The sequence below is a fragment of the Bubalus kerabau genome, chromosome 10 (assembly GCF_029407905.1).
Source record: "Bubalus kerabau isolate K-KA32 ecotype Philippines breed swamp buffalo chromosome 10, PCC_UOA_SB_1v2, whole genome shotgun sequence".
NCBI classification, from domain to species: domain Eukaryota; kingdom Metazoa; phylum Chordata; class Mammalia; order Artiodactyla; family Bovidae; genus Bubalus; species Bubalus kerabau.
The window spans coordinates 50,532,054-50,548,867 of NC_073633.1; the positions used below are offsets into that span (position 1 = coordinate 50,532,054).

General features: G+C 38.7%; 1 protein-coding gene across 2 annotated transcripts in view; it reads right to left on the reverse strand.

The window, feature by feature from the left end:
* Positions 1-16,814, reverse strand: part of TRIP4 (thyroid hormone receptor interactor 4) — a 54,273-nt gene that overhangs the window by 23,331 nt on the left and 14,128 nt on the right. For both annotated transcript variants that reach the window (XM_055537668.1, XM_055537669.1), the window contains 5 exons: positions 15,440-15,655; positions 11,918-12,044; positions 7,033-7,220; positions 3,302-3,426; positions 2,173-2,264 (listed from right to left, as the gene is read on the reverse strand). In XM_055537668.1, the coding sequence (XP_055393643.1) occupies positions 2,173-2,264; positions 3,302-3,426; positions 7,033-7,220; positions 11,918-12,044; positions 15,440-15,655 (748 nt within the window). The remainder of the gene's footprint in view (positions 1-2,172; positions 2,265-3,301; positions 3,427-7,032; positions 7,221-11,917; positions 12,045-15,439; positions 15,656-16,814) is intronic.

The window sequence follows — 16,814 nt, forward strand, 5'->3', positions numbered from 1 at the left end:
TGGAGCTCAGAAACAGAAGGAAAAAAAAAAAAAACCAATGGGGAAAAGCCACAGCAAAGCTGACCATAGGGAAAACAGGTATGGGGCTCCTGTTTGATGGAAGTCTCGTGGCTTTTGGCATTTGGGGATACTCTAATGTCATACACATCAGGAAAATTCATAAAGAGTTGCCAGGACCTCCAGCTGGGAACACATGGAGCATGTACTTCTGGGTGCTGCCCTCATCATCCTCAGGATAAAAGATAGAAAATAAGCTCAAGGAGGGGTACCATGCTGACCAAAGTAGAGAAATTCTTGAGAAACCAACAAGATTTATTCTGTTAACTGAGTTTCTAATTTCTATAAACCTTGTGGTACTCTACAGACTAGGATTACAGCCTCCTACCCTTCTCAACACAAATTTGTGGCAGAAAGAAGATTGGTTAACTGCCTAGAAACTGAATTCATTTGACCTTGAATCAAGTGGTGGTCTGCCTGATCAACAAATGAGATAATACAGGAAGGGCCCTGGCCAAAACCTACCACACACAGGGCCAGATGCTCCTGTGTTCTCTTTGAGAATGCAGCAATCCTACAAAGGAAATATGATATATCAAGTGATATGAAGCTCTTCATCAATCTCTAAAACTGTAAAGTCTACATCAACATAAAGAATTTTTACAATTATTATTTTTAGAATGAAAAAAAGGAAAAAGGGAGGAGAGGAGAAGAAAGAAGACACTGAAAAAATGGGCAAAAAGTCCATAGATAGAACCAAGATAGGCACAAGGGTGTGGAAAACAAACCTCCTTCATGCATCTGCAGTTTTGCCTAGGTCTAGATCAGGTACTAAGGGCGAAACAAAAGGGCCGGTGTCAAAATTCATACCGAATGAAAGCATTATACTCACAAACACAAAGTAATCAGAAAAGGGCTGAGGAGGCAATCCACAAGAAACTGAAATACAGAAAACTAGAGGGATAATAACTCTTGGCTAAAGCCTGTGAGGAAGGAATAGAAAAAATGAGACAGATGGGAACCGTTTTTTGTTTTTTTAATTTACTTGGCTGCCCTGGGTCTTAGCTGTGGCACGTGGGGTATAGTTCCCTGACCAGGGATCAAACACGTGCTTTCCACATTGGGAATTTGGAGTCTCAGCCACTGGACCACCAGGAAAGTCATTGGTTTTTCTTCTTTTTTCTAAGCAGACACTTAATTAATAATGAAAGGCAATTAAGAGTTTCTGAAAAACAAATAATTAACTGAAAAAATTAAGGTGAAGAATATATTCTTAGGTACAGTGGTGGAACCCCTACTGCATAACGTAACTGTTTCAAAAAACAGGAAAACCATACTTTTAGGTAAGACTCTTTAAGGATGGGACTTTCCTATTTTGGATTCCTGCTAGTCTGAGTCTTAACATAAGGCTCTAAATTTCTAAAGTTTTCCAATTAAGCTAAAGTCCTTCAGCTCCCTCTGCTGTTCAAAACTGTACTCTGCGCTTTCTGCTCAGTCGTGTCCGACTTGGCAACCCCAGGCTCCTCTGTCAGAGGATTTCTCAGGCAAAATACTAGAATGGGTTGCCATTTCCTTCTCCAGGGGATCTTGCCAACCCAGGGACTGAACATGCATTTCCTGCATTGGCAGGCACATTCTTTACCACTGAGCCACCTGGAAATCTTTAGCAATCAAAATACATACAAGATGCATATATAAAAACAAACACATACCCAAAGATGGCATGGTCCAGGCAATCAGAGTTCAAACATACATGCCTTTCATGAATTCTCTAGGCTGGACCAAATGCTTCAGAGTATATAACAAAATCGACCATTCCCACCATCTAACTGAAATAATTCAAGTAATAATGAACAGTTTCTTCCCCAAGAACAGGAAAGCTTTATTAAGGAAAAGGACTCTACACTTATTAGATTGTGGCAGTAGCTTTTTAGGCAGAAATGTACCAGTCCTCCACATAGTAGGAAGCAAAGCATCATCACTATGTTTTTGTTTGTTTGTTTCCTTCTGCTGTGGTCTTTTCTCTCTCCAGTATTTTCTCCTTAGGAGATTCTCCTCACCTGTCTAAATTCAGTTTCTAGCTCACCATATACAGGATACTCTGAGCTGAAGAATCTACAGGACAGCTACCCTGGCAAATCAAGCATCTGTCCAAAAGAAATATTCTTTACTCACCTGATCCTTAAACTGCTTCTGGGACAAGCAGTCAATTAGGTCCACACAGCCCAGAAGACAGCCTGATGGATAGTCATTGGGAAATTCCACATCTAAATTAAGAGTAACAGAAGGATTATATAAATTTCCTTCTTTGTGACCCTGGAACTCACAAATCTGTTTTCAATTCTGAATAAATCATTTTCTCATCTGTTTGTAGACATAAGGAAAACTATCAAGCTTGTTACCTATCATAACTGTTTGAATTTTAACAAAAAAGTTGGTTAACTGGCTTAGTCCACTATCCACATCCTAAGCTATAGGAAAATAAACCTCAAACCACGAAAGTTCAGGGACCCCACAACTTCACTTCAAACACATCAATTCCACTATACTCAACTGGATCAGACTAGAGTTTGGTAGTGCTGGGTTCCAGAAATTGGAGGTTTCAAGAGAGCAACTATAAAAAAGTAGTAAAAAACATAAGAATGTCAGAATACAAATTTTAAAGAACCCAATCATACCAGTCAAAACAAAAAGTTCTTTTTAAGGAAACATACACTTCTGATTCCTAAAGCTTGATTTAACTTTTAAAGGTGGTTCTGTAATTATTCTCTCATTTTACCTTCAAAATTACTATATGCATTGAATCAGGGAAGGAAACCAAGACAACCAATGGTCAGAAATTTAAATCCTATTTTTTAGGATATAAATTGAGAGTGTTTGCAGTGATTCTCAAAACTCACTGCTGAAGTCAACTAACTTTGATCTGTCCAAATCTGATTGCAGATGTCTATTTGAGTCACTCCCAATGAAAAAAGGTCTTATTTGTGATTGTTCTTCCCAATCTAAAGATCCCAGAATTTATAGTAGTTATTTTACTCTCATAATAACAAAAAATGTCAAAAATTAAGACTAGTTGGTTGATTCCTGGCACTAGGAACTGAGATTTTTCTTTGTCTTGTTTGGGGACTTAATGCTTTGAATAGCTGTCCATGATTTGCCACACACACACACACAAAGTTTAAAGTCCCTTTCAGCCAAAAAAACCCCCCAAAAAACCACAGGAAGAAGGAAGTGAAAGAGGATGAACGTCAATGACTTCTCTCCACAAAGTAAGACTGAAATTAGAAGAGTATGTGCCTGTTACCTTTCCCACGGAGGAGGAGATAAGTAGTCTGGAGTTCTGAGACTTCTTGAGGAGAGGGTCTTTTTGCTGTGGCTGCTATCCAAAGTCTTCCTCTGTGAGGGGTGTACCAACTTCTTCCCTCCACCCTTAAACAAATACAAATTTAGTGGGAAGAATCTAAATGCTAGTGTCTACTAAAAATACATAGTGATGCTTTGGTTCCTAGTATGTGGAGGACTGGTACATGGACATTTCCGCCTTAAAAAACTATTGCCATGATCTAGCTAATAACTGTAGAGTCCTCCTCCCATAGAGGATCTCACACATTCGAGCTAAGTTGCTCAGGCATGTCCGACTCTGCAACCCTATGGGCTGCAGCCCCTCAGGGTCCTCTGTCCATGGTTTCTCCAGATAAGAATACCGGAATGGGTTGCTATTTCATTCTCCAGGAGGATCTCATTAACATACAGCAAATTATCCAGGTGAGCCAAGAGATCTACAGATGATATCTCACCACGAGGGCTATTTCTGGTAGAAAAAAAAAAATTTCTCCTATAATACCTTTCACTTGAATATGAACCCTGTTCCCTAGTTTTCCCTTTCATTAGAACAAATCATCTCTCTCAGTTCCTATGTTTTACCTATCTCTGTAACTCAGAAATGAAGCTTTCACCAGCCTTTGGACCTCCACAATCCAAATCTTCCGTTTTCAAAGCATCCGAGTTGTACCACAAAATTAAAATCCTTGCCTTTGAGTCATAAGAGATTTGTTCATTGTTCTCTAACCTGACAGAAAAATCCCCACCCACACATAACTCCTCAAGAATAATACTTTCATAGTTACTATTTAAAAATGAGTTTAACTAGATAAAAATGCTATCATTTTTAAATTGCAACCACATTAATTTATATTTTCTAAGTATTTTATAAAGGGTTATATTCTTTGTAGATAATTAAACAACTGGTTAACTAATTTGAAAGAATCTTTAAGTGGAATAACAAAATGCAATCAAGAGAATGTTACAGCTATCTACTCTCTAAGGATTACAAAAAGATGTGTCTCCTTTAGTTTCTACAAGACAAAATAAAGTAGCCTGATAATATAACCCTATTATATTTGTCTTATAATGGAAAACAGAGAAATTCTCTTATCCTTAGTTTTCTAACATAGATGAACTGGAAGAGTACCAGGCACGTGGTAGATACCCAGTAAGTGGAGAATGTATCAATATATTTCTTCCCTCTACTCCAAAGGATCCCAAGGGATACTGGGAAAATAGTCTCACAAATGTGGCAGAACCACCCACTTTGTTTCTGTGGTATTAGTGACTGTGGGTTGGATGCTGTTCATCCTGTTCTTTTCAGTGAGAAAATGTGGATAACACAGATCCAAAATAGGATGAGAGCAATATAAACATTCTGATTCCCTCAGCAAAAAGCAAGCTGTTTCGTATTCTACTTTGGGAAAGGAAGATACCTCAACTGCAGAGAGCGGAATGAGAAGAACAGACATCTGAGGGCCCAGGTGCCCTAAAGCAGAAGCAGATTCACATGGACTTGTAATGCCACTACATACATGGATTATGGAACATTTAGGAAACAAAGCAGGAAAGCTGGACTTTCAAGAAGGGAGAAAAATGGTAATGCACCTTCACAAGGAGGCAAATCACAGCTAACCATGAAAAATACTAAAGTTGAAATGATTGCTCCTAAATTCTGATAATAATTTTCTTTCAAGAAAGCAGAGAAATGACAGAAGCTTACAAAGTAAGAGTGGAAAGAGCACTTTGAAAACCAGAACTCTAGATCCATATCTGCCACTGACTAGGCTTTGCAATTCAGAGCAAGCTATTGAGTTGGTCAAAATGTTTGTTTGGGTTTTTTTTTTTTTTTTTGGCTGCACTGGATCTCTGGTGCAGTGCACAGGGTCTACATGGCAGCATGTGGGCTTATCTCTAGTTGCAGTGTGCGGGCTTCTCTTGTTTTGCAGCACAGGCTCTAGAGTGTCCAGGCTTCTTCAGTCGTGGCTCATGGGCCTTCCAGTTGCAGTGCACAGGCTTAGCTGCCTCACAGCATGTGGGATCTAACCAGCGATGGAACCCCCGTCCCTTGCATTGCAAGGTAGACTCTTAACCACTAGACCACCAGGGAAGTCCTCATTCGGGTTTTTCATAACATGTTATGAAAAATCCAAACACATTTTTTTTGTCTATCCAATACTTTACCTTTGGCTGCTTAAGTGTTTAAGACTGTAATAATACTGGACTAAGCTACTTCAATACAGCTACTGTTTTGAAAAGTATAAAATTGTATTTAAATACAAGGCATTATTATTGTGATGAGTTAGGACACTGCTAGGGATATAAAATTCTAACAGATAAAACAAGAAGGAAAAAATAGGTATTTGTATCCTCACACTCACTGCAGTATTATTTATAACAGCCAAAACGTGCAGACAATGTAAATGTCCATCAATGGATGGATGAAAATTATTCATCCATAAAAGAAAACCAAGTCTTGGACTTGCCACAATATGGACCAACCTTGAAGAATTATGCTAAGTCAGGCAGAGAAAGATAAATATTTTACGATCTTACTTTACATGTAGATTCTGAAAAAAGCAAACTCATAAATACAGTGATAGACTGAGTGAAGGCAGTCACAATGTACAAACTTTTAATTATAAGATAAATCCTGGGGATGTAATCTACAGCACAGTGACTATAGTTAATAATATTATATTGCATATTTGAAAGTTGCTAAGAGAGTAGGTCTTAAAAGTTCTCATCACAAGAAACAAAAAAATTTGTAACTATGCAAGGTGATGGATTTAAGACAAACATATCATGGTAATCATTTTGCAAAATATATATATATGTAATCATTATGTTGTACACCCTGATGATGTTTTATGTCCATTATATCTCAATAAAACTGGGAAAACAAGGGAGAATGAACATATAATAGTAAGTGAATGAAGAAAACCATAAACATATATATACATATTATGACCTCACTATGTAACAATTTGGGAAGAATAAAGAATATAAACAAACACTCAAAAATTATAAAATAGCTGTTTCTAGGCGGTGGAATTGTAGATGATCTTTCTTTTTCTAGCTCATTTTCTGTATTTATCAATTTTCTGTTTACATTTACAAAAGCAAAGGGAACAGTTGAACTCAGAGGAAATATATGAAACCATGGAAGAGTAAGCTATCACCATTACTCACATGTACGACTTTACAATACCTCTACTATCCTCACTACTCCTCCCCACTTTTTCTAGAAAAGGAATTTGTGGTAAAACAGCTTCTCAATATGGTTATTCATATTAAAAGATAGACGTATAGATAGAAAAACAAAGTCATAATTAGGCTAGTGACTTTTAAGAATTAATAAATAGGCATAAGAACTCTGAATTTCCAATAGGATCAAACCATTAAGGTTGCTGAGTGCTATATTACAAAGGCAAAGGCAAGAAGTTTTCAATAAACTTCATTCCAAAGAAGAAAAAACTTACATTCAATTCTTTGTTATAACTAGGACCTGTCGTCTTTCTAAACTCAGTTTCTTTTAAGCTATTTAATTAAAAAAAAAAGTCCACACCATGCATGAATACACTGCTTAAAGTTCTATGTGCTGAAGGGTATTATAAATCATTGCTAGGCTGGGAAGAAGAATCCCAATCCATAAAGCTAAATCAAATTTACATAAAATCTTTCACTGTCAAAATTCACTTCTGTCCTTACCTTTTAATCCCTCGGACAAGCAGAGAAGCCCAAGGCTGATGCATAGAGAGGCACCAGCCGCCATCAAAGCCTTCCTGAAATTCTTGGTCCTGGATTCGCAACTGATGCCGAGATGAGCAGAACTCTAGTCCTGATCCTGCTGGATGGAAAGCCTTCTTCTGTGAGGCTGCTCCCATCTGGTCTATCCACTATGCAAGAAAGAAATCAAACACATAATATTGTCTGACAAGGGAAAAATCTGGAATAGGCATACAAAATGAGATGAATTCTAATAATAATGAATCATACTGGGAACATTCTCTTAGAAAAATGTACCCCCACCTTTGTCTGAAACAAAGTCAAAAAAAATGGAGAAGGTATAAATTCAGTAGAAGTCCCAGGTATGATAACATGGTCCCATCTTGAAGGATAGTTAGATAATGCTGAATTCTCCAAATATAGCTTCCTAATTTCAGCAAGAGCACAACTATCAGACCAAATAACTGATTTGAAATTATTAACACTTTAAACTTATTAATGATCCATACTGGATTCTGGACAATTACCAAATACAGTTCTATCAGCCAAATGAAGGTTCAACATTTTGGTTCACATGTTCTTCACATGCTTAAGGAACTGGGTCACATACTGTTACCATGATAAAGCCAAACAGATGCTTTCAGGAGGCAGAGGTTCTGACTGTTGGATGTATGAAGTTATTAATACTCTTATACTGCAATGAACAACTTGTCCCCTAAAAGAGAGGATGGAGCACACTGAAACAAGGCTCCCATCATGTAAAAAGAATACCAAATTACAGGATACGGATAATTATAGGAGGCTAAAGAGTCTTGGCAGTAGTTCAGTCAGAGAATGACAAAGGTTAACACTTCTTCCTGAGCAAGAAGACTGAGTGCTCTGAAATTTATTTACAAAAAAAGGGGCTCTGTTGGGATGATGAGGTTCTCAGTTAGTTGTATTAATTTATTAATCTTTCATTTAATAATTTATAGGGAACACAAAAATGTTAGGAGGGTAGAGGCTCAAGGCAATCATTTAACCCCTAAGATTTCAGTTTTCTCAACTGTAAATGATGGAGTTGGATTAAATGAATCTCTAAGAATCTTTCTGCAGTAAAATGACTGTAATTAATTGTGTCATAACTAAAAAAAAAACAAAAAACCACAAACATTTATTGAGTACTTAATGAAGTATATGTGAAAACATATAAAGTAGGAAGACATATAAAATACAAAAAAAGATAAGGTTCTTGCTTTCAAGGAACTTAAAATCCTAGTAGAAGACAGACACTTAAATAACTGTCCAAAACACAGGGCAGATATGAGTAATGACTACACAGGGATTTAAGTCCGTAAGTGGGAACACAGAAGCACAACTGATCCATTACAGGGGAAATAAGTGATTTCATACAAATGTTGGTATTTGAACAATCCTGAGGCCCAAATTCTCTGCTTCTATCTCTATTACAGTTCTAATTCATATTACCTGTTTTTCTACCCCACAGCTACTGTTCTAAATTAATCTTTCTTGTCTTTTAATAATACTATTTTAGAGTCTGCTAACTCATCTCATCTCCATTTTTAACTTCTAAATAACTCTCTACTGCCTGAGTAACACTAACCTGGGCCCTCATCGTCTTCACACTATACTAGCTCAATAACTGTCCTAGCAATTTCCCTGCTTCTGTCTGACTTTTCCCTCCAGTCCACTCTCTACACAGGCATGCACATCATGCCAGTCTTCTGCTAAAATTCTTCAAAGACTCTTCCCTGTCTGTGTGTGTGTGCTTAGTCACTCAGTCGTGTTCAACTCTTTGCGACCCCATTGATTGCAGCCGGCCAGGCTCCTTGGTCCATGGGGATTCTCCAGGCAAGAATACTGGAGTGGGTTGCCTTACCCTCCCTTCAGGGGAGCTTCCCAATTGAACCCAGGTCTCCCACATGGCAGGAGGATTCTTTATCATCTGAGCCACCAGGGAAGCCCACTGTCTTCCCTGTCTACTTCAGAATAAAACCAAACTCTTGAGACATAAGGGCTTTCATGATATGATGTTACCTACTATGGTTTTTCCAGTGGTCATATATGGATGTGAGAGTTGGACTGTGAAGAAAGCTGAGTGCCGAAGAATTGATGCTTTTGAACTGTGGTGTTGGAGAAGACTCTTGAGAGTCCCTTGGACTGCAAGGAGATCCAACCAGTCCATTCTGAAGGAGATCAGCCCTGGGATTTCTTTGGAAGGAATGATGCTAAAGCTGAAACTCCAGTACTTTGGCCACCTCATGCAAAGAGTTGACTCATTGGAAAAGTCTCTGATGCTGGGAGGGATTGGGGGCAGGAGGAGAAGGGGACGACAGAGGATGAGATGGCTGGATGGCATCACTGACTCGATGGACGTGAGTCTCAGTGAACTCCGGGAGTTGGTGATGGACAGGGAGGCCTACAGTGCTGTGATGCATGGGGTCACAAAGAGTTGGACACGACTGAGCGACTGAACTGACTGACTATACTGGAATGAGTAGCATCCCTCTCAAATTTATGTCCTCCCAGAACTTGTGAAATTGACCTTATTTGCAAACAGATGTAATCAAGATAAGATAGAGTCATACTGGATTAGGGTGAACCCCAAATCCAGTGACTGATACTCTTACAAAAGGAGAGAGGAAAAAAAGGATAGAATACCTGGAGACAAAGACATACAGGGAAGAAGTCCACATAAAGGCAGAGGCAGAGAGTAGAATGATGCAGCTATAAACTAAGGGATGCCTAAGGCCACCAGAACCTCAAAGAAGCAACGAAGCATTCTCCCACAGAACATGTGGAGGAAGTGGGGCCCTGCCAACACTTTGATTTCAGTGTTGAGAACTGTGAGAGAATGAAGTTCTGTTGTCTTAAGCCAACCAGTTGTGGTCTTTTGTTACAGCTGCCCTGGGAAACTAACACACTTAATAGTACAGTTTAATCTCTAAGAATACTTAATTACTTGTGGTTCTCCCAACCTACAGTGCTTTCAAGCTGCTGAGAGCCTTTGTACATGTTATACCATCTACCTAGAAGTCCCTCCCCAAATCTGTCTGCTTATTCATCCCTTAAGTCTCTTCTCAAAACCATTTCTTTTGTGACTCCTGTGAGTTTATGATCTCTTTCCTAATGACATGTGTCTATTTTAGCAATTATCTTAAGGAACTGAACTTCTCTGTATTCAAATACGTCTTCCCATTAAACTTGAAGTCCTTAAAAACCTCAAGGGTTTTTACCTTTTAATTTCACAGCACTTAGCAAAAAGGGCTTCCCATGTGGCACAGTGGTAAAGAATCCACCTGCAATGCAGCAGTAGCAAGAGACTCAGGTTTGATCCCTAGGTCGAGAAGATCCCCTGGAGTAGGAAATGGCAACCTGCTCCAGTATTTTTTGCCTGGAAAATCCCAAGGACAGAGGAGCCTGGCATGCTACAGTCCACGGGGTTGCAAAAAGCCAGACACAACTGAGCACGCATGTGGGCATTAAGCAAAGAACCTGGGTGAGTACAGTGCTGCATGAGGATCTCCAGCTAAACTGTCTAAAGCACTGCTCTGATTGCATCTCTCTGCTTAAGAACATTCTATGATTCACATTTATGAAATAAAAATGTGAAAACTTTCTGGCTGAACATTTAACTCTCTAGTGATCTGACTCTACTTAACCGCACTCTATTTCTATGAAAATTCCTTTTATGAATACTACATTTGTAGTCTAAATTCACTATTCCCTATATAGTTGATACTTGAATGATACAGGTTTGAACTATGTGGGTCCACTTATGTGTGGGGTTTTTTTTCCAATAATAAATACTACAGAACTACATGACCCGTAGTTGGTTGTAGATGTGGAACCTACTGTGGATGTGGAACTACTTTATGGAGGACCAACTATAACTTAAACACACATTTTTGACTGTGCAGAGGGCCACCACTCCCAGTCCTCCCCTACACTGTTCAACTGTGTGTGTGTGTGTGTTTCCCATGCCTTGCTCCTACGGTTAATTCTGACTGGACTGTTTTTTCCCCACCATCCCCAAGCACCATTTACTTGGACACTTACTTTTAATGAATGCCAGCTTCCCCATAAAAGCCTCTTTTATTCCTCTCAACTGTCTTTCCCTCCTCTGGGTTTCCACTGTACTTATTTATATCTTTATCAATATTAAAACTGCCTATGTAATCTTTTCCACTACTAGCCCATGAGTTCTTTGAGGACAAAAGCAGTTGTCTGGTTGATCACGTACTTCTGGGATTATACACTTTAGATGCTCAATGTACTTAATGTCAAAATGTATGACAACAATGAGTAAGTGAATTAATGTATTAATTTACAATACAACACTAGGGGACTACCCACATTCTATAAAAGACAAACAAAGAGCATTAACAAAAGGACCATGGGAGTATTCTTTAAATCTCTATGCGTGTGTGTGTGCTAAGTTGCTATAATCGTGTCCGACTCTTTGCAACCCCACGGTCTGTAGCCTGTCAGGCTTCTCTGTTCATGGGATTTTCTAGGCAAGAATCCTGGAGTGGATTGCCATGCCCTCTTCCAGGGAATCTTTCCAACCCACATGTCTCGCATGGTCTCTGCACTGAGGCCATAGGCAGGCTCTTCACCACTAGTGCCGCCTGAGAAGCCCTTAAACTTCAAGCCCTTAACAAAACCTTCTCTTGGGTAATACTCAAATGGTAACTTGTCACAAGTGCTGCAAAAAAAAATTGGACAAACTGGGTCAGAGAATAAGATGTGTAGGAGTATTAAGAGAGCAGATTGGTGTCTACAGCCTATGAAACAGGCACACTTGAAAGAAGAAATATCTGGCCCAAACTTTTCTCACCATCAGTTAGAGCAAAGGTCCACTAACCTGGGGAGGGGGCTGGTACAGGTTGGGATTCACCAGAAGTCCCAAAGGCTCTTCAGAAGATCTATCCAATTTGGTCAGTGGTTGGTTCAAGGTTCCATTGGCAATGGCATGTATTGCCTCATCTAGTCTGTGATAACAAACCAAAGGATGCAATAATTGGCAATGTCCTATGCTCAGAATATGCTTAGTTGGCACACACACGACTCTTCACTAGTAACAGAATTTGAAATTCAAAGAGGGATCCATGGATGACCTTCCCTGATCCCCCTACTAATTTCCCCTTCTTTTCTCTTCACTCCAAGAACCCTAAGGAAGAGGAATTAGTAAAAGTTTCAGAACACTAAGAAAACAGGTAGCACACATTATAATCACTCATCTTTTTAACAACATTATTAAAAACGCCAAGATTAGAAAACTTGCCTGGAAACAGTCTGACCCACAGAAGAGTATTCTAGGGAAGACTATTTCTCAACACCTTCAATTTTTCTTCTGCCTGCTCAACAGTCCCTTCCCATTCCTCCATGCTTGCCTCATGGCTTCATGGCTCAGAATTTCTAAGCAGTCCCTCCACCCACCCAGCACAAAAGTACTTATTCCTTTCTCTGAAGTCCTGCAGCACTTACTATTTAAATAGTCACCAAATATACCCCATGTTATCCTTTGTCTATGGTGTTTTCTATGAATATTTGGCTCTCAACCTATAAAAGAATGTGATGATTTCAGTTAAAGATTATGGAACTAGTCCTGCTGGTTAGTAAATGATCACAGGTCCTGCAGGAACTGTATCTTACTCTGCTCTACAGCTCCTCATTACTTGCTGCTGTACTACCATGTCCCTGCTTGACAAACCTTTGTGGATGATGGTAATTCTAAAGGACAACATAATGAAAAGGTTCTACTAGCAGGGAAGGCTGAACCTGACCTTGAATACAATTAAAGAGGTATTTGTTAGGAACTTCTTACACACAAGGCACCTTAAAAGAGGAAGAGATCAGGGCTTTCCTGCCTTCAGGAAGCTTTGACTCTAAGTGGCAGGTTTAAGACAACTAAAATAATGATAAACTAAACATGAGAGGATGTAATTATTACTATGAGACAGATACAATCCATCTGGTAGTTGCTACTTATCATCCCATGTGTTGTACCAAGCAGGTTCAAAGGGGAGGCAGATATTTGAAAGGCAAAGTTGGGAGGAAGGATTTCCAAAGCAAGGAAAGAGCAGAAACAAAGACATGAAGCTAAGATAAAACAAAACAAAAAGTACAAGAATTTGAGGTAAGAAGTGAGTCTAAAATAGGACAGGGATGGTGAAATCTAAAGGAGGGAAACAGATTTAAGACACAGTACACTGGTTAAGGACATCTAGAACTCCAGAATCTATTGAAGAAAAAATACAAATTGCTACTCAATACATTTTAGAATGCTCACACTTACTACAATACGACCAAACGGGGGGAAAAGTGAATAAAAATTATGATGAACTACCATTTTTTATGTATCAGAATGGCAACTATTTTTTGTTGTTGTTAATAAACAGACGAAGAAACTAGCATCTTGGTATCTAGTGTCAAAAAGTCAAAAGCTATGCACAATTTGAATTTTGAGATAGTGTCCAATTTTACTTCTAAAAGGCTGTATCACTTTTTATTGAACATAAAAATGATTTTTGTTATAAAAGCAATCCATGCATATTATGGAAAACAAGAAAACACAAATTAATATAAAATGAAAAACTCCTATACCCATCACCCAGAAATAATTTTTTCCTTATATCTGTGTATCATACATGCAATAGTTGAAAACAAATTTACTGAAGTTAGTGGTAGAATTTGCCTTAAGGAGAGAATAACCTCTGTTTAGGAAAAATCTGTGATGGATCTGCCACAAATCTAAGAGAAAGGTCAAGGACTGGGTCAAGCAGAGCATTACTGTGTTCGCCTGTATCCAGTTTTCTGTGTGTGTGCACACGTGTGTGTAAGAGAGAGAGAGGAGAGACAGAGATATGTACGCCATTTCCAAAACATGTGGAATGAGATATCCACACTTTCTTTTCAGTGCTACGCTAGAGTTAACATTCATCTTTTCTCAACTCTATATTCAGTGCCTTCATATTGATAACCTGAAACTGACCATGATGCAGGTTTTATTTAATAAACTTTACTTTTTACAGCAGCTTTAGGATGAAAGCAAAGCTGATCGGAAGATTCAGAGATTTCCCATTTACCTTCTGATCCCCCACCGCCCCCTACCCGCCCGCCCTCCCCCCCCCCCCCCCCCCCCCCCCACACACACACACAGCCTCTCCCATTAGCAACTATCCCTCACTGGAGTAATACATTTGTCACAACTGATCAACCTACACTGATACATCATTATCTCCAAAACCTAGAGTTTCTATTAGGGTCCATGCTTGGTGATGAGACTTGAATATTTTACTATTCCCCTCCACAGTAAGAGAACATATTTATATTATTGGTCACAGATTATACAATATGATAAATTTTAAATTTCAGGCAACTTAATGATACATTATGTTTCAAAGCTTGCATTTCCCTAATAAGAAGCTGAGCATCTTTTCAAATGTTTATTGGTTATTTTCATTTCCTCACCTGTAAATTATCTGTTCTTAGCCTTTGCCCATTTTTCCATCGGATGTATCTTTTTAATTTGCAGGTCTTTATATAGTATGAGTATTGCTTTTTTGAACTGTTAAAACTTTAAAATGCTTTCTCTCAGTCTTGTACTTATTTACATTATTTAAAATATCTTAGTCTTTTTGACTTTTGGGTTTTGTATCTTGCTTAGAAAGAGCTTTATTATACCAAGACATTAACTATATTATAAATTTCTACTATTTTATTTCCTTCTGATCCTTTTTATTTCTTTTGTATTCAACTTTTTTTTGGTGTGGGGGGAGGTGACACTATAGGGCTTATGTGATCTTAGTTCCCTGACCAGGAGTCAAACTGGGACTCCCAGCAGTAAAAGCTTAGAGTCCTAACCACTAGACCACTAGGGAATTCTCTTGCATTTAACTCTTTAGTCAAACTTATTATCACAGCATACTTTGAAGTAGAGACTTTTTTTTTGAGGTAAGAGATCTAATGCAGATTTTTTTTCAAAGCTGGTGGCCCTTCATTTATTTAATCCTTTTCTTACTGTTCAGAAAAGTTTTATGTAACTATAAACATACACCCATACACACACAATGCAGACATACAGTGTGTTTTCTGGATTCTATTACATCTCATTTATCTATTCCTGTGCCCAAACTGCACCTCATTGCTTTAAAAACAACTTTTTATAAAACCACAGTAGTTATCTAATAGGAAAAGTTACCCTCACTGCCCATTTTCAAAATTTTCTTAGTTCCTCGTCCATGTTTCTACTCCAAATGAATATATTACTTTAAAAATTAACAAAAATAACAAACCCGTTAAAGGGCAGGGCTGGGGGGAGGGCAAATTCTTTACAGTTAAAACCCCCCAATTCTCTCAGACCTTTCTGGTTTTGCCCACTTACTTGCTGTGATATTCAGCTAAAGGATCTTCGTCTTCCACAATTTTCCTGCCTGCAAAATCAATGGTGATCTTCTTAGAGAGCCGAGAGGCATGTCGAAATTCTCTCAGCTCCTCCTCTCGCTTCTGTATGGCCTCCCGCTCAATTTTGGACAACCACTGGTTAGAATCACTAGCAAAGTAATCTGACTCATCATCAATGACTTGGGTCCTTCGAATGCTAAGGAAAGAAAAAGAACACATGGCAATTAGGTCACCTGTTAACAAACAGGGATTTGACTATTGGGAAGCTGTTACAAGTAGCTCACTCTGAAATGCTGTCCTGAAGGTTATTATTTCAAATGTAGATGCTCCAGAATGTTCCCAAACCAGGTCAAGCTCTGATTTCCAGCTTCTGTACATACCTTATTCCCACTGCAGGCTCAGCTCTTAGAACGAATCTCACCCTCGGGCAGAAAAAGACACAGCACCATATCCACTGTCCTCCTATTTTCCTGTTAGTCCAGCCCTCACCTTATAACTGGGCCTATGGGTCATTTTGCTGCCTCTGAGTTCATGTCTTGGCAGCTTACTCAATAACCTCGTCTTTCTACAATCTGGACCTAGACTATTCCTGCTAGACCCAGTTGCTGCCACTTCGCTTAGAAACTGGACTTCTATCCTGGACTCTCAGTCCTGGAGCTTATTCTTAGGATATCTTATGACTGCATTACTACGACACATCAGTTTCCACCACCTCCTCCACAACCTCATCCCCAGTCCCTCACTTAATATACAAGGACCAAGTTCCAAGATAAGACAATCAGGCTTATTTCTAAGATCATACCAACAAAGAAATTAAGAACTAGAGGGAATCCTGGTGACCCAACTCTCTCCTTCTATAGATAATAAACCTGGGCCTCAAAGAAGTGACTACTCCCAAATCACAAAATCAGTCTCAAAGGAATAATTACTAATTAGTGATATACACAGGCATAGGGAAATACTGAAAATCAGATTCTGATTTCAATTTTCCAGGACTTGGCTGGAATTATAAAAGTTTTAAAACAGACTGAGAGTGGTCCTATACACAAACTTACATAATGAAATTGGTGCCCTTGGAAACACACTGGCATCAATAGGGAGAGACTCTTTTCCAGTTTCTGTTTATCAAAGATGTGCTCTATTTCTAATGATAAATTTCACTGAGTAAGGGTAAAAGTGATATTTAAAAATCTTGTGATGGGCTTACTTAGGGAATAGCTTTCAAAGTATGTCTCATATATTCCTAGCGAATGATTTCAAAGTAGTAGGTGCATATAACCAAAGGATTATAATGCCAGGAACAGACATATTCAGTTGCCACATTAAGAGATTCAGGGTCTTTCTAAGGATTCCCA